Genomic DNA, 18693 nt, shown 5'->3' with positions numbered 1-18693 from the left:
GGAAGACCCGATGTGCAGCAGACATCAATGAAGGCTTCCAGGAGAAGTGTCTCTTCTGGTTAAGTGCGGAAGGACTGATAGAACTAGGCAGAAGAATGAGGGAAGGAGGCAACAGCATGTGAGAGTTCATACAAGTTCAGTTCTGGTATCATCTAGGCCTCCTCTTGCTCTGTGTTGAAGGCTGTATTGCTAGCATATGGGAGAAAATGCAGTTGACTCAATCAGTTAATGAATATTGAGATGGCATCACAGGAGTATTGGGGAGAGATATATGGGTAGACATCTATGACTGGACCCGGAATATGAGAATATTTGTGCCTCATCAAAAGTTACCCTCTGTGACAGAGGCTCTTGGAGGTAGAGGGAGGTAATGGGGAAAGGGCCCTAAGGATGTCAGCTGACTTCCTTCCTCAGCGAGCCCAGAGCCTGCTCGTGAAGCAGAGGCTCTGTTTGGGCTCAATAACGTGAACTTCCTCTCTCTGGTGTTGACCGTGACACCGCTGGTGCCGCCGGCACAATCTGATATCAGCAGTAACCAAACCTAAAAAGCCACTAGGGGATAACAAGCCGGCAGTAGGTTAACTACACCAGGTTCGTTCCATCATGGAAGAGCAGAGCTTTTCCCTCCCTGGAACAGGCCTCTTGCTGAACTTGGAGTTGCTCTCCTGGCCCAGCAGGCTTCTGCCAGGGCCAAACTCCATGTCTTACCAGATGCATTTTGGCAGCCCATGCGGCATAACTTGTGTTCAAGGAGCTCCCTTCTTGGTGAGAGAAGTGCCCTTGGGAGATACCAGTCTTAGGGGCCATTGTCCCATCTGCAACCCAGGGTTCTGCTAGTTTGGAGAAACGGGAGCTGAGTATAATGTCAGTGTGAACCACAAGAAAATGATCAGATGCGACCATTTGTTGATCAAGAAGAATGGCACTTCCATATGATTCAGTCCAGAAACTGGTGGGCTTTGGATGAACCCTCCCTGTGGGTGGGCGCTGTTCTACTTGGAGTTATGACAGGGAGTGGACCTACTTGCCAGGAGCCATTATTCGTAAGCATAAGTAGAGGAGGAAGTGTGCACGGGCACCCAGCATAACCGAGCAGGGTGCGTCAGTCAGAGAATGTTCTTCGTGGTGGTTGCTGTGGACCAGAGTCCACCGTGCGGAGGGAGTCTTGTGGCAGAGAGAGAGACGTCTAGAGCTGGTGGCACCAGCGGTGGCGTGGGGCCAGCTGGGGAGCAGTGCGGTCCTGGGCAGATTGCTGGCATGCTTTGGGGTAAGCTGCTCCTCCTTCACATTCCTAGTCAAACCTGGTTTTCCTGTTTCCTAGCGAGTGTGCTAGTTTTCCGATACTCTTGGAACAGTCTCTTTTCTGGTAAGCCACGCGGTCGGTTTTGTTCCTTGCAAGTCAACATGTTAACAAATCTACGTCTTGGGCCATATGTTTTGCAAATGGCTTCTAGATAATGGATTTTATCAATGTCTTGACAGTATAAGAACTCACCTGTCAAGTAGCCCAGGTCAGCAGTGGGCTCTAAAGAAGAGGCCTCACTTCTTTGATTCATTTCTTCTTATTTATCTTTTCTGATCTAGAAAAGAAATTTGCTATGGTATCAATGTGTGTTTTTCAGAACTATCCATTTAATTTAGCCTTTCAAGTTATATATACACATATATATGGTACTTAAAATTTTTTTAATATTTCCATACCTACAGTTCAGTCCTGTTCTTCTATTATTTGTATTTTTTCTTCACTGTTTTGTCTTCAAGATTTGCTAAAGAGTAATCCGTATACTTTTTTTTCAAAAGAAGATTGCTTTGATTTATTAATTATACTCTTTTTCTACTCTATTTCTCTTTTGTCTTTATTATATCCTTCTGTTTGGTGGAAAGAGTTTATGTTTCTTTCCTAATGCCCCAAATAGAATGCTTAATTTGCTCATTTCTCTCCCTCTCTCTCGCTCTCTCTCTCTCTCTCTCTCTCTCTCTTTTTGTAGCCATAAGAGGTGAATGAATCTGTATCCACTCAATAAGCATGTATTGAGAGCTGCTATGTGACGGGCAGAGAGCTAGGTAGAAAAAGGCATAATATGAATAAGACATGAATATGTGTCCCCAAGAGGTCAGGGGAAGGGAACAGGCATATTAAAAGAAACTTTTAAAATGATATGAATATTATCATTAGATGCGATTAATAGAAACTTTTGTCTCTTGTATGCGTGTTTGTATTTACCAATATTTCAATGATACATTTTAAAAATTTACCAATATCTCACTCATGAACACATGCTACTTATATAATGAGAAGAACATAGGAAATACCCTTTTTTAAAAGAAAAAATACGGCAGCGTGAAAATGGTGAATCTGAAGATTCCAGAAAGACCTCCCCGAGAGGAGGATACCAGATCTGATTTTTCAAGAGAGGAGGAAGAGCCAGTCAAAGAAAGACGACTCGGTGTCTCAGACAGAAGGAACAGGGTAAGCAAAGACCCAGCAGTGGGAGACAAGAGACATGACCTTGGTTGACAGTGAGATCCACGAAGCACCTCACTGCTGTAGCCCCAGCAATGATGGACAAGTAAGATGGCCACCAGCTGGCCCCGTAGCACCAGCCCTGGCAAATGCTTTGCGAACACGTGTGACATTGAATGAGGATGGATGAGGGAGGGAAGGGGGAGAAGGGCAGTGGTCAAGGGAGAGCATTGCCCTGGAGGATAGACTTGATGGAGGTGAGCATCGGGATACAGTTTTCAGAGCATAAGGGAAATGTTTTAGAAGAAACACTGTTTTAGAAGAAACACTGTTTTAGAAGAAAAGGTACTGTTCAGGGATGGAGAATTTCCCCTACAGTTTAAAATCTGATGTTGTGTTATTATCACTTCCTTGAATCATTAAATTTCATAGTAAAGCACCTACTACCTCCTGTTGTAGATTAATGAGCCCTAATGCAAATTCTGCAATGGCAGTATAACCCCGACACGAACATAGTACCATGTAAAGACTGTTCTTATGGGCTAACTAAAGCAGGGAAGCGATGGATTCCTCAATCATAGACACCATAAACGTCTTCGATAATGGTTGCTCTATTCACCCTCTCTGTTCGGGCTCTCAGCAGTAACTCACATCCCCCACTGCCAGAGCCCCCAGAGAGCGCTCAGCTAGGAAAGGCAAGACTTAAAATGAGAACATTTTAATATCACTGCCATTTACCACATGGCAAGTTATGGTCGGAGCTAAAACATTTTATATATATATTTTTGTGATTTTATACATATACATATATATATATAACATATCTAATCAGAAGCACGAATTTCCATTTACCAAACTGCTTCTCAATAAACCGCATTATTTAGCTCATCAAGCTTTATAGAATGCTCCTTTCTACAATTATCCAAGAATCCTAGTGGTTCTCCCTTTTAAAAATGTTTTAAGTGAAATTTCAGCCCGATCCTGCAGAGAATTGACTTTTATAACTGCTACATTCTGCCATGAGAAGATTAATGACCGTCTTCCTTCTCTACTGTCTGTTGAAACCCTTCATGCAAATGAGACAGATGTGACACATAGCGAAGTCAGATGTGACTTTCCTTGGTTGGAAACCCCTGAGCATTAACTTGGCCCTCAAGAGAGCATCCTTCAGAGGAAGGGGCCAAGTTGTCATTAATTGGCTTGTTTGGCAAGCACCCAGCTAGGTGCGTCTTGAGGCAGATGCGTGGGTCTGGTGGCCGTCCCTGGCTACCTGAACCAGTCTCCCAGCTGTGGGGCTGAATGACTGACATCTAGGTGAGGCTGTGAAGCCCAGGCTCCCTGCAGGGTCCATGTAGACAGTGAGTGCAGACTCTGGGATTCAGCTCCTACTATACCAAAGCCCTCTTGGGAACTTGAGCGGACCACTGAGAGAAGCAGGGTGAGAGGGGAGGAGGGCTGGCACCTCCCAGGGCTGGCACCTGGCTCATCACCTGAGGACTTCAAAAATGGCTCCTTTTCATTAGCTTCTGTGACTGACATCAGGCCTAGACGCAGCGATGCCGCGACCGATCTACAACACCGCGTTGTCAAATGGAAATGGGGCAGTCAAGCAATGAAAGAAATGCTTTTATCATATGAAAGGGGCATACAGTGGGCAGCGCGTTCTATTCCATTAAAAACTGTTAAATTTCTGTATTACAAAAAAAATCACAAAATAAAGGGCAGATTAAATTAGGAAAATATTTGCAAATGATCGTATCTGGTTACTGAGGGGAAAATATTTACAAATGATTGTATCTGGTTATTGAGTGGGAAAGAGAAGAGTAAAAATATCACCTATAGTATGATCTCAATTTTCTGAAAAATAAAACGTATGCATTTTAATAGGAAGACATAGTCACTTACAAGAAGCCAATCCTACCAGTGACCATATACTTAATTTTTTTTGTCTTTATGCTTTTCTGAAACTTCCATGCTTTCTACAATAAGCATTTATTTGTTTTATGATTTAGAAATTTTTAGTAAAACGAAGATAGTTATACTCCCTCCTGCGAATAATAGAATTAAGACCAACTATGAGCATAAATATATTTACTGTAGTTTTTTTATCTTCATTATTTAAAAAATTGGAAATAGGGGGCTCAGTCAGTTGAGCATCCGACTTCGGCTCAGGTCATGATCTCGCAGTTCGTGAGTTCGAGCCCCGTGTTGGGCTCTGTGCTGTCCGTGCAGAGCCTGCTTCAGATTCTCTGTCCCCCTCTCTCTCTGCCCCTCCCTCCTCTCAAAAATAAACATTTAACAAAATGGAAATAACTTATGTATCAGGCAAGGAAGGGTAGACTAGCTAAATAAATCCACTCTACCAAATATTGTGAAATCGTTCAAATGATAATGATGACTACATAAATATTATAAATATAATTTTGATAGAATATTCAAAGGAAAAGATTGACAAGATGTATGTGTATTACACAACTATGTAAAATACATCTTCATTTGAACAACTGGGAGAAAATATGTAAATAAAAATAAAAACATTAGCAAATGAAAGTTACAGATACATTTCTAAAAATTATATTGTTCTTCATATTTCAAAAGAGTAAAACAAGATAGTTCTGAACAAACACTTTTGGTACAGGTCTGAGTGCTGTGAGCCCCCTTGGTTTTCTGCTGTCATCTCAGCCTCTTGATTCAGCCTGTCCACACTCAAGCTTCATTACAGGGTAGATTTGAATTATAAGTCGTTCATCTGCCCTGGGCAGAAACACAAGTATAACACTCAGATTCAAAGTTCACAGAAGAAAACTGGCATTTATTTTTAATTGCAACAATTAGTGGATTCTGTGAAAGACCAGACGACTCAAAAAGTCCTTAAACCTGTCAGAGCATCTCACACTCCACTTCCGCCAAAGTTCAAGCTCGTTAAGAGAAGAAATCAATAGAATCATTTTTCCCCCCAGAAATCATGGTCATATACCAGATACAATCTTGTTAGGTTAATCTAGTTTATGAAATGCTGTTCTATGACCACATTGTTAAAGGCACTGTTTACTTGGACTAATAAAATTGATGAAGAAATCAAATAAGAAAGCCCTCTCTAGTTTATTCTTCCTTTCAAAAAACAGCCAATAACTGGATGAACACACTGACAGAACCCAAGCGGCCTCGGAATGAGATATGCTGGCAGGTCAATTATGGAGACCAGCTGGAAAGAGATAAAAGGCCAGAATGGGCCACTGAGAGGCAAAGGGCGACAAGGGTCCTCATCCTTAATAGCCAGGACAGCCAATATTACATTGGAGAATCTTACATGCAGTATTTTTATGCCCTAAAATCACCCACAGTCACAGGGCTCAGGGTGGCAGGGCCAGACCAGAGCTCTCGCCTGCCTGACTGTCTAACTGTAAAGCACTCCTGATCTGAGCATCCAACCACCCCTCCTGTGCTGACCGTGTAAGAGAAGCACATCCCTCACATGACCTACCTGGAAGAAATCCATTTCATCAGGACTGCGCTTCTCAGAAACATCCTTTAGTCAAGTAAACCTCAAATAAACTGTCAGCGTGGAGCCCGCGTGGGGCTTGAACTCAGGAACCATGAGATCATGACCTGAGCTGAAACCAAGAGTCAGAAGCTTAACCAACTGAGCCACCCAAGCTCCCCGTACCTGTAGTATGTATACATGAAAGGTGATCAGTAAGGACAGTAGCCAAATAATCAGATTGATGATCCTTCTCAACAAAGTAAGGGGTGGGCAGAAGGTGTTTAAGGAAAAATCCGAGGAAAGTTGAATAGATACCAAGTCTAGGCTATCAGCCCGGAATTCTCTCCCATTTGGCCAGTCACCCACTCCCCTTCTGACTTTGCCCACATAACTGGGTGCCTTTCTTTTCAAATGTTTTGACTGTGCTAAGTGTGCACTCCCAGGCCTCATTCCATCCCCTGGAGAATTTCACAACCATCCCTACATTTGATGTGGAGCAGCTCTGTATCCTGGAAGATGCCAGGGTTTGGAGTGATAAGACCTGGTGGAGGTTCCCCTATGCCACTGGCCGGAAGTGTGATCTTGGGTAAGTCACTGATCCTGTTTGAGGCCAAGTTCCTTCGTCTAGAACATGGGGTTGGTGATACCCACCACTAACAAAACAGGTTTAGTTTGGAATTCAAGTGCTTTTGTTTAAATAATAAAGAAATGATCAAGTTAGAATATCAATGTTCTAGGGGCACCTGGTTGGCTCTGTTGGTTAAGCATCCAACTTTGGCTCAGGTAATGATCTCATGGTTCATGAGTTTGAGCCCCACATCGAGCTTCGTGTTGACAGTGTGGAACCTGCTTGGAATTCTCTCTCTCTCTCTCTCTCGCTCTCTCTCGCTCTCTCTCGCTTTCTCTCTCGCTCTTGCTCTCTGCCCCTCCCCCAACTCTCTGTCTCTCAAAAGAAATACACTTTAAAATACCAATGTTATAAGGAAAATAACAAGTGCAGTAAAAGTCTTGGCACATATTGGTGCCATAGTTGGTGGGGGGCTGAGCAACCAATGTCCAGAGAAGGTTTTGAGTGAGGACACAGCCTGAGAACGGCACTCAAGGGATCTAGGCCTGGAAGAGACACTAGGTAACATCATTCTGAAAGGCATTCAGGCTGTAGACCCCCCTCATTTAGAAGCCAATCCCTGGTGGGGCGGGGGGCTGGGTGGTTCAGTGGGCTAAGTGACTCTTGATTTTGGCTCAGGTCATGATCTCACAGTTCATGGATCCAAGTCCTGCATCAGGCTCTGCACTGAAAGCTCAGAGCCTGCTTGGGATTCTGTCTCCCTCTCTCTCTGCCCCTCCCCTGTGCTCTCTCTCTCTCTCTCAAAATAAGTAAATAGGTGTTAAGAAAAAATAAATAATAAAGCCAATACCTGTGACCACCAGAGGTGAGACCCAAGCAGCATTTGGTGCAGTAGGCAGGATGTGGTTTACAGGACTGCTGTCCCTACCTATGGCTCCTGGTGGGGAGCACAGGTCAGGGCTTGCCTGACAGCTCAAACAGCCTATGTCTTTGGCTGTGTCAGGACACCCTCACCTTTTAGAAAGTGTTGATTTGGCTCCTGTAGCCAACTTCAGCATGGTTTGTCCAGAGCTGTGATTTCCAAACACTGTCTGATGTATTCACTGTGGGGACCCAGTAAGGCTTTGTTTAAAGCTGGCCACTGTGGTTTTGGTGTCCTGATGACTGACAGCAAATTCAACTCCACTTTCATCCAAATTCTTATTGCTACTTCTCTTGCCAGGTGCACCTTAAAGAGAGAAGAGCTTTCTTCAAATGCAAGGTGTTACAGCTTCGATGGGCCAGTGCCGTCAATGAAAACAGGAGGCCTAGATTTATTCCCCAAACTCTGTGACGTGCTTAGGAATCTAAGTGTTATGTTGGGCTTTTAAAATATGTTGTCTAAGGTAATGCTTTTAATCATCTAAGAACAGTTACTCCTCTCCCTGTAAATAATAGAAGAAAAAAAAAGGAAGTTTAATGAGGTCAAGTAATCTGTCCAGGGTCACAACAAAGGCCCTTCTATTACTGATGATAACTGTCCATGACTCTCCCAGGAGAGGAGGGCCAGGAGAAGAAAATCCAGCTTGAGAGTTAAAGACTGGAAAAGGCTTAGCTAACATGGAAAGTCCTTAGCTCACCGTCTAACACGTGGTTCAAACCTCAACAAATGGGACCCGGTATAAGTAATAGAAAGGCATTAAAAAAGATCTGCAAAGGATTACATACAGGGCATGGTTTCCACAGACTTGTGCACACAGAAGTGCTAGAAGACATTTGATCAAGGGTGAAGGTCAGGAATTGAGCAGGACTGCCAACAGTGTTCCTGAAGTTGTCCATTATCCTGCCATTTTGAGTGGAATAAGTAAAAACAAAAACACAAGTTAAAGCTGCACAAATGGTGAAATATAAAAGGAAAAAAAAAGGAAATAAAAAACTATCCACCAATTTTCCCTTCAGTTAATTTCATTATTCCTGGAAGTGTATCGTGTTCTTATACACTTTGTTTTAGCACCGAAATTATGTTCCTTTCCCTTTCCACAATTACGCCAGAACCAGGCCACCACTATCTTTCTTAGTTTTGGAAATAAGATCTTGGCGACAGTCCTTAAACTTATTGGCAATATTTGCTCAACCAAGTGGCTCAGAGTCTATGTTGTCACCTACAGAACAGGAGAATTTTTTTCAAGTCTAATAAGAGACTGTGTCTAGTGTATATAAGAACTTTTATAACTCAGTAGTAAAAAGACAAATAACCAAATTTAAAACTGAGCAAAGGATGGGAATAGACATTTCTCCAAAGACCATGCATAAACAGCCAATAAGCACATAAAAAGATGCTCAACAGCATTAACCATTAGGGAAATACAAATCAAAACCACTTCACATCTACTAGAATGACTATAATAATTTAAAAAAAAAGACAGAGATAACTAATGTTGGTAAAGATGATGAGAAATTGGAATTTTTATAGTGCTGATGAGAATGTTTCCTCTTTGGGAAACAGTCATTCAGTTCCTCAAGAAGTTAAACATAGAGTTACGACATGAGTCAGCAACTCCACTCCTCAGTATACACACGAGAGAAATGAAGACACGTTCACACAAAAAAGTGTACAGGAATGTTCATAGCAGCTGGAAAGTGGAAACAACACAACTGGTCATCAACAGATGAATGCATAAATAAAAAGTGGTACATTGGAACTATGAAATGTTTTTCGAGAATGCAAAGGAATAAAGTACTGACACGTGCTTCAACCTAAACAAATCCTGGAAACATGATGCCAAGAAGAAGTTAGGCACAAACGGCCACGTGGTATATGATCCCATTTATATGAAATGTCCAGAAGAGACATGTTTATGGAGACATGTAGTGGCCTAGGGATGGGAAGAGGGGCAGGCAGGTTGGGGAAACATGGGGAGTGACTGTTAATGGGTACAGGTTTCCTTTATGAGGTGATGAAAACATCCTGAAACTAATTGTGGTGATGGTTGCAAAGCTCTGGGAACATCGGCAAATTGTGCAAGTTAAAGAAATGAATTGTAGGGCATATGCATTCTATCTGTATAAATCTGTGTTGTTGTTGCTTAATCCGGTGCTTCCCAGGCAGCTAGAATTCGTTGCACCTGGGCTGTGGAATGGGTTGTGGCATGGGGTGGGGGGGGGGGGGCAGCATGGTACCGCCAGTAGTCAAAAGCATGAGTTTTGGAATCAGACTCACCTGGGTTCCAATGCTGGCTCTGCTTTCTGTTGGCCGTGTAACTTCAAATAACTCTGTGAGTCTTAATTTTGTCATCCATAGGACGCTGGTGATCCTAATCTTGTGACTTTGAGATGATTAAGTGAGATGATACAGGTAAAAGGTAGATCATCGTATCTGACACATTATGAGTGTCAGCAGTAAGGTATTGGCTGCAACTTCATCATCAACATCTCCATCCGTGCTCAGATCTATTTACCCAGTGCTCTTTCTTTTTCTTTTTCTTTTTTTCAAAAAAGTTACTTTAAAAGTTTATTTATTTATTTTGAAAGGGGGGCAGAGGGAGGAGAGAGAGCGAGAATCCCAAGCAGGCCCCTCACTGTTAGTGCGGAGCCCAATGTGGGGCTTGAACTCGCGAACCGTGAGATCATGACCTGAGCCGAAGTCACAAGTTGGATGCTTACCTGACTGAGGCACCCAGGTGCCACCGCAGCGCTCTTTCTGATGTGACTTTGGAAAGTTTATGAGATAAGTGTTCAGTTATCTATGATTTCCATCTTCATCACTTTTCTCTGCTTCCCCCGACCTGAGCGGAATAGCTATCAGAGATATCAGCAATATACACTTGACCCTTGAACAATGAGGGGCTTGGGGGCCAACCCCCTATGCAGTTGAAAAGCTGCATATAAGTTTTGGATCCCCCAAACTTCATTGCTAATTGCCCACTGTTGACCAGAAGCCTTACCAATAACATAAACAGTTGATTAATACAAATGTGTGTATTTGTATGAATTCTGTACTGTATTCTTACAATAAAGTAAGCCAGAGAAAAGAAAATAATTAAAAAATAATAGTTTATTATTATTATTATTATTATTATTATTATTATTTTGAGAGCAAGAGAGCATAAGCAGGGGAGAGCGGCAGAGGGAGAGAGAGACAATCTTTTTTTAAATTTTTTTTTGACATTTCATGTATTTTTGAGAGAGAGACACAGAGCACAAGTGGGGGGGGGGGCAGAAAAAGAGGGAGACACAGAATCCGAAGCAGGCTCCAGGCTCTGAGCAGTCAGCACAGAGCCCGATGCAGGGCTCGAACCCACGAACCATGAGATCATGACCTGAGCCGAAGTCAGTTGCTCAACCTACTGAGCCACTTAGGTGCCCTGAGAGAGACAATCTTAAGCAGGCTCCATGCTCAGCCTGGAGCCTGACATGGGGCTCGATCCCAGGACCCTCGGATCATGACCTGAGCTGAAATCAAGAGTAGGACACTCAACCGACTGAACCACTTAGGTGCCCCAAGCAAAGAAAATATTAAGAAAATCACGAGGAAGAGAAAATACATTTATAGTACTATATCTGCTGGAAAAAAAAAATCTGCATCAAACTTGTGTTGTTCAAGGGTCATCTGTACTCTTATCTCCACCAGCTTTAAACGAAAGAGAGAAAAATTGTTCTAGTTCAGGGATGCAAATGATATAGCAGTGGAAGGATGCTCTGGGCCCTATTACCACGCTTTGGAGCTGATGTCCTCTGGCATGGGCATGGGGTGAAATAAGTACTTTTTCAGGCATGGGAGAGGAGCACAGGTTCTGTCCTATTGAAGAGATCAATAGTCCAGTGTGTCCAATATTCTGTCGCCACACTGGCCAAGACAGATGCTTCAGAGAAGGCCATAGAAACCCATTAACATATTTAATTCACACTTTGTACCATGGGAGACGTATTGCTATCCTAGCCCCGGCTGGTCATCCACCCTGGCCCTGAATATTCAACGTTCATGTCCTCAAGGTAGCTTACAGATTTAAACTAGTGAATCCCTCTTCCTCCAAGAGGGTCACTTGCTGCACCTCTCTGTCTGTGAGTGCCATCACTGACTCCTCATTGTCACCTGAAACCTGATTGGCCTTATGCTTATGGCCATTTAAAACTCCTGCTCCCTTGGTCATTTATTGAGGACCAACTGCATGCCTGAGAAGTGTTTGGCATTGGAGAGAAAGAAAGATTGGAATTTGGTCCCTTTCTCAAAGGAGTTCTAAGTCTACGAGGACGAATTTATTCCCCTGTATTACAGTTGCCTAAAAACGTGTTACTTTCCCTGCTAGACAGAAGTGTACAGGGATAAAAATCACGTGGAGTATATATATTGAAATAACACAGAAGAGTGGTTTCTCAGAGGTCACTACACAATACGTCGACTTACATCACATTGGCCAGAATTTAGCCTCATGGCTGGATCTAGTTGTCAGGGAAGCTGGGATATATATTCATTGAATGGAGTGAAAATGTGCTCAGATGCAAATTGTGGTTCTGTTTCTATGAAAGAACAGGAGAATGAATTTTGGGAGACAAGTAGCAATCTCTGTCATAGGAAACATCAAAGATGTGCAATAAGGGGGTGATAAACGTAGACCTATGGGAATTGGCACCTCTGCATGCCCCCAAAAGCATCAGTAGGGAAGGATGTGGGGCGGGAAGGGAAGCAGCAACACTTGCCAGAGAGCAACTAGAAGGAAAAAGGAGTTCATTGGCTTTAACAGCTGAGATGGTATTGGAGGTGATCTTTGACAACACTGTTTTCTAAGAGCGATAAGATGGACACAAAAATTACCAATGGTTTTGTACCTTGTGTTGAATGCATTGGGGAAAAAAGAGACATCTACAAAAATTATTCCTGGAAAGAAATCATGTCGAATCTTACAGTAAAGGGCATCGCAAAGACTCAAAATAAAGTCAGTGCTGTTAAGAGAGTCGCTCTGAACAGAGTGGAAAAGGTAATGGAATGGTAAGTGGTAAGACCTGGGTACCTCTCCTGTTTGAATCCTCAGAATACCAGGAACTTTTGACTTTTGTCAGTCGCAACTTCACCACCTCCGGGAATACATCCTTCTATTTTGAGCCAAAATAAAAAGAATGCAACACTTGTTAGCTACATAGCCGATCGTGTATCAGATGATCAGTGTAAACTCTGCCAGCACCAATTTTAATTCTTTCAAAACAAGCTATGGAATCTTGCTGTTTTCCCCTTTATAAGAGTGCACTCCGGCTCCCTCGCAATTTAGAGCATATTTTTTATTTGAGTGGATCCTATGTTCCATGGATTACAATCCCTAAAACCCCAAATAAATGCTTTAGTTGCTTTACAAACCTCTTCTTACTGATCAACAGTGCAGATGATGTGCCGAGCACAGAGGAGAGAGAGAGAAATGGAGTTTGATTTAAAGGAGAGCCGCAGAGGAAAAACTGCACAATGAAAGCCACCCCAACAAGCCCGCAAATTGACAGGTGGCCTCAGGGGTAATGTATTGTTTCAAATATTTTCAAGACCAGACACGCAGTGTTCTCCATATTTAGAAATTGTGTATATTAGAGCCATTCATCTCATCCATTCTTTTTTTATTTTTATTAAAAAAAATTTTTTTAACGTTTATTCATTTTTGAGAGACAGAGAGAGACAGAGCATGGCTAGGGAAGGGGCAGAGAGAGAAGGAGACACAGAATCCGAAGCAGGCTCCAGGCTCTGTCAGCACAGAGCCTGACGTGGGGCTCGAACTCACAAACCGCGAGATCATGACCTGAGCCGACTGAGCCATCTAGGCGCCCCTCATCTCATCCATTCTATCCATTTTATATTCCTATATCCCAGTCCTATTCCTATGTTTGTCCTATAAACTTCTTGAGAGCGGGGACGGTTTCTTCTTGGCTACACTGCAGATGCCTAGGACAGGGCTTGGCATTTGGTAGCAATTCTAAATCAACAGATCAAAGTCAGAAAGGCTAAGTGGGGCTTTCAGCCCTTGCTTTTCACGATTTCCAGCAGGGCACAGAGGCCAATGCTGCCCCCACGGCAAAGCAAACAGACGTCATGGAAAGCAGCCCCGCCCCCACAGGGATAGGCAGCCCGGACCTGGGCGGCCGGACCCTGAAGGAGGCTGAACCGCGAAATCCAAGGTGGTGGGACCTTGCATCCGACGGAACCAAACGGCGGCGCTCAAGGAGCCACCCGGACTCTGCTTGGAACGGAAGCGCAGCGGCCGCCGCTTCCGGGTTGCGGGTGGGCGCCGAGGGCCGGGGTTTCGCCGAGGCGATGTTGCCCTTCACGGTGAACTTCAAGGTGTCTGCGCGCACCCTCACCGGGGCCCTCAATGCTCACAACAAGGCGGCGGTGGACTGGTGAGGGCGCCGCGCTCCGAGGCGGCCGGGCTCGGCCAGGAGTGTGTAGGGGAAGGGGAAAGAACGAGAGATTTCACCCCCCTGGTTCATTTGGCCTCGCCAAGTCGGGGGGGGGGCTGCCTTCACGCTAGAGACTTTCTTTTCATGCTGGGTTTTTGTTGTTCCTATAAAAGGAGTAAATGCCCCACGGGCGAACCCTCCCTGTGCAAACAGAGTTGCCCCGTTTCTCCCAAGTTCTTGCTTTTTGCTCTTTCGCCCCGCACCTTCGCCCCCATCCCCTTCTCGTTTCTTTCCCTCGCCGCCGACCTCCAGCTGGTCTCCCTCCGCCATCAATTCCCCTGCCCACTTTCTCTTCCCCAATTTGTGCCTTCCTTCTGTGTCTTATACCTTTTTCTTACCTGTAGCTATTCAACAGCTTTGCCAGACGAGGCGCCTGTTTCCTTACCTGTCATCTCACCTTTACCTTTTCACTGTAAACCAGCACCGCAACTCCGACCGTGAACCCTGAGGCATAAAGCAAAATTCTGTACGGCACGTTAGCCAGAGGACTGAAACCTCCTGTCTGTCCAGTGTTGCCTTACACATGCTTACGGCTGTATACGCATGTCTCTTAGAAACTTTTTTTTTATCCAAGTGAAAAACAAATGTCAACATTTTCAAGTTAGCTAGATGTTTTATTTAAATGAGATACGGTAAAATACTGACCTTTATGCTTAAATAATTTGTTAATGGTAGTATATATTAGATTTGCGATTTATTTTAGCATGTCTCTTGGCAAGAGAGAACTTAAGTGTTTTGTACTTAAGTTTTCATGTCACTGTTTTGTTAGGGGCTGGCAAGGTTTAATTGCTTATGGATGTCACTCGCTTGTAGTAGTGATCGATTCCAATACTGCGCAAACTCTTCAAGTTTTAGAAAAACATAAAGCTGATGTGGTCAAGGTAAGTCAAATTCCGCTTTCACCCTATAACGTATTGTCTATTCAGAAGTTTTAAATACCACTGGATTCTCATGAAGTCATATGTATAAATGTTGAATAGCTTTTAAATATGATAATTTATCGGGGTATTCTGGTGTAGGCTAGGGTATGTATGATTTAATGGCAATCCAAGATGAGCTTTTAGATACTAGCTCTTAGGTGATTTTGAAGCTAATAGTCAACACCAATTCTACCGTTTACCAGAATACTTAGTATATGCCAAGATTTGAGCACTTAACATATGCTAAGCATTTACAGATGAAAGCCCTCAAGCAATTCATTGTCTAATGAGGAACAATGAAAACACAAATACAGTTTGATAAGTGAACTCTGGAAAGACAAAGGAGCTACCTATCACCTAGTTTTGGGATCTGGGGAGAGTCACAGAAGTCTTTCCAGTTTAGGGACTGGTCACCCGTGGTTAGCAAGTGAGGAATTGGGGGAGAGGCACCCCAGGAAAAAGGAAGGATAGGCACAAAGGTAAGTAGGGTGTAAAGATGGCTAAAAGTGGGGATATGCTTAAAGGGGTGATCGAAGAGGAGGCAGCCAGAGAAATTCATCCTTCCTGCAAGTGTTTCAAGGTTCTCAAGGAATTAGGATTTTTAAGTAGGCAGTTGATAAGGTCCTATTGGCATCTTGGGAAAACTTACTCTGGCAGCAGTGCAGGATTTCTTGGAGAAAAAGCAAGATGGGGCAGGGAGATCGTTTAGGAGAGTTTTGCTGTAATTTTAGCAGGAAATTCGAAGGGCCTAAAATTAAGCCAAGGCACGAAGGAGTCCTATTCAGGAGCTGCTTAAGAAGTAAACTTGATAGGGGTGCCTGGGTGGCTCAGTCGGTTTAAGTGTCTGACTCTTGATTTCAGCTCAGGTTATGATCTCAGGGTCGTGGGATTGAGCCCCGTGTGGGACTCTGCATGAACGTGGAGCCTGCTTGGGATTTTCTCCAACCCCCCCCCCCCCAAAAAAAAACCAACTTGATAGCCTTTATAGTAGTCAGTTTAAGGAGAGTCGAAGCTATAGAATGATTCCAAGTTCTCTCTGAATAAGTGAATGATGTTGCTATGACAAGGTGAGTAGGTATGAAATCAGTGAGTTAAATTTTCAACATGCAAAGTCTCAGATGCCTGGTGCACTTGACTTTTGAATTCTAGTGACCTGAAATTTTGGGGGAGAAGATTAGAGCTAGAGGTTTGGGGGTTTTAGTTTGTTTGTTTTTGGTAATAGCTTTATTGAGATACTCCTACCATAAAATTCACCCACTTATGGTGTACAATATCCATGGTCTTTAATATGTTCATAGAATTGTGTAGCCATCGCTGCAGTTTCATCACTGAATAGAAACCCAGTACCTATTAGTAGCTGCCTCTAATCTTTCGTTTCCTCATCCCTAGGCATCCAGTAAAATAGTTTCTGTAGATTTGCCTATTCTAGACATTTCATATAAATGAAGTAATAACAATATGTGGACTTTTGTGCCTAGCTTCTTTCACCTCTCACTCAAGGTTCATCCATGTTTTAGCACGTTTCAGTACTCCGTTCCTTTTTATTGCTGAAGAGTATTCCACTCTGAGTATACCACATGTATTGATGGACATATGGGTATTTCCCACTTTTTAGGTATTAGGAATAATGCTGCTATGAACATGTATGTATAAGTTTTCATGCAAACATGTGTTTTCATTTCTCTTGGGTGCATACTGGGGAGTGGAATTGCTGACTCATATGGTAGCTCTGTGTTTAACTTGTATAGGAACTTCCAGACTATTTCCAAAGAGGCTGCACCATTTTACATTCCTATTAGCAGTATATGAGGATTCCAGTTTCTCTACGTCCTCAGCGATGTTGGTTTGTCTCTGTCCTTTTGATTGTAGCCATCCTCCTGGGTATGAAGTGGTTCTCATTGTGGTTTTGGCGTGCATTTCCCTAGTGACTAACGATGTTGGACAACTTTTCATCTTTTCCTGTGTTAATTGGCCATTTGTATATCTTCTTTGAGAAGTGTCTATTTTAGTCCTTTGCCCATTTTAAAATTGTATTATCTTCTTATGGAGTTATTAGAATTCTTTATATATTCTACAGGTGTGTTCATCAGCTGATGTCTCTTAGGAGACATATGGTTAGTAAATATTTTCCCTCGTTCTGTAAGTTGTCTTTCACTCTCTTGATGGTGTCCCATAAAACATGAAAGTTTTTTTATTATTATTATTATTTTAACGTTTATTCATTTTTGAGAGACAGAGAATGAGCAGGGAAGGGGCAGAGAGAGGGAGACACAGAATCTGAAGCAGGCTCCAGGCTCCAGTGCAGGGCTTGAACTCACGAACAAACTGGATCATGACCTGAACCGAAGTTGGACACTCAACCGATTGAGCCACCCTGGTGCCCCAAACCTGAAAGTTTTTAATTTTGATGTCCAATATGTCCATTTTTTCTTGTTTTTTCTGTTATTAAAATTTACACCTTTGTTTTCCTCTAAGAAATTCTAAAGTTTTAGCTCTTAGATTTAGATTCATAATCCATTTTGAATTAATTTTTATATATAATGTGAAGTAGGGAAAATTCAGATGCCTTGTATCCTGTGATCTTGTTATTAAACTCATTAGACCTAGTAGCTCTGGGGACACTTTTTACATAGTCATGTTATCTGCAGATAACAGTTTAGTTTTTTCATTGATAATCTATTATGTCTTCTATTTTTTTTCTCGTCATATTCATATTGCATTGGCTAGGACCTCTACTATAATGAATAGGAATGGTGAGAAAATACTCTTGTTCCTGAGCCCAGGGGGAGGGCATTCAGTCTTTCACTGTTAAGTCTGAGGTTAGGTACAGGGTTTTATTTTGAGAAAAATAGGTTCTCTCTCTCACCTACTCTCCAATCTTTTTGGCATTTCTGGAGTTTTCACTTCTTTGTGTGGATCCGTGTTTCAGTCTGGTATTATACTCCCTTTGCTTGAAGAAATTCCTTCAAGTTCTTGAGGTATATGTCTAATATAGGATGATTCTCTTGGCTTTTATTTGTCTATAAAGGTATTTCATCAGTTTTTTTCTCTTATAATGCTTTAAAGATATTACACTGTATGTGCAAACTCAAACACACAGCGTTGCATAACTTCTGAGAGAAATTCTTATCTTTATTTCTCTTCATGCAATGTATGTTTTCTCATTTGGCTGCCTTCAAGATTTTCTCCTTATCCTTAGTTTTAGCAGTTAGATTAGGATATATCTAGGTGATTTTAAACACACACACACACACACACACACACACACACACACACTGCTTGGCATTTACATAAATGGAATTCAAGCACTTAAATACATGCATAAGGTCAATTCTTATCTATGATAGTTTTATTCTGTAAAGTTGATGCAAACGCTGAAATTGGTGAATACTGAAATGTTGATTACTTCTAGAGGAAATACAGGTTAGGTTCCTGTGAGCCTCCTGTCATAACATTTTCATCAACTGATCAGTATATAACCTTGTTTCATATGTGTTTTTGTTGATTCATTAACATTGAGCTCACAGCCAGCAGCAGTAAAGCTCATGCCTGAACAGAGCTTATCTCGTGTTTTTTCCAGAAGGCACATCACAGCTTCTTGGGCTTGGGACCACTAGATAGCACTTGGGCACTGTGCTTGGGGACCATTTTGAATTTGAACAATGAAATCCTCAAGAAAAAGCACAAAACGTTAAAGACTCTTACCTATAGAGAACAAACAGAGGGTTGAAGGAGGGGTGGTGGGAGGGGGGATGGGCTAAATGGGTAAGGGGCATTAGGAAGACACTTGTTGGGGTGAGCACTGGGTGTTATACAGAGGGGATGAATCCCTGGAATCTACTCC

At 42.7% G+C, this 18693-nt stretch overlaps 1 protein-coding gene across 2 annotated transcripts in view; it reads left to right on the top strand.

The window, feature by feature from the left end:
* The first annotated feature begins 13752 nt into the window (after positions 1–13752).
* Positions 13753–18693, top strand: part of WDR11 (WD repeat domain 11) — a 69668-nt gene continuing 64727 nt past the window's right edge. For both annotated transcript variants that reach the window (XM_030334538.2, XM_030334539.1), the window contains exons 1-2: positions 13753–13869; positions 14699–14810. In XM_030334538.2, coding sequence (XP_030190398.1) covers positions 13784–13869; positions 14699–14810 — 198 coding nt within the window. In that variant the 5' untranslated portion in view covers positions 13753–13783. The remainder of the gene's footprint in view (positions 13870–14698; positions 14811–18693) is intronic.

This window comes from Lynx canadensis, chromosome D2 (assembly GCF_007474595.2).
Source record: "Lynx canadensis isolate LIC74 chromosome D2, mLynCan4.pri.v2, whole genome shotgun sequence".
In the NCBI taxonomy this organism is placed as follows: Eukaryota; Metazoa; Chordata; class Mammalia; order Carnivora; family Felidae; genus Lynx; species Lynx canadensis.
Note: the sequence above shows the minus strand (reverse complement) of the source record. Positions and strands in the feature narration are given on the sequence as shown.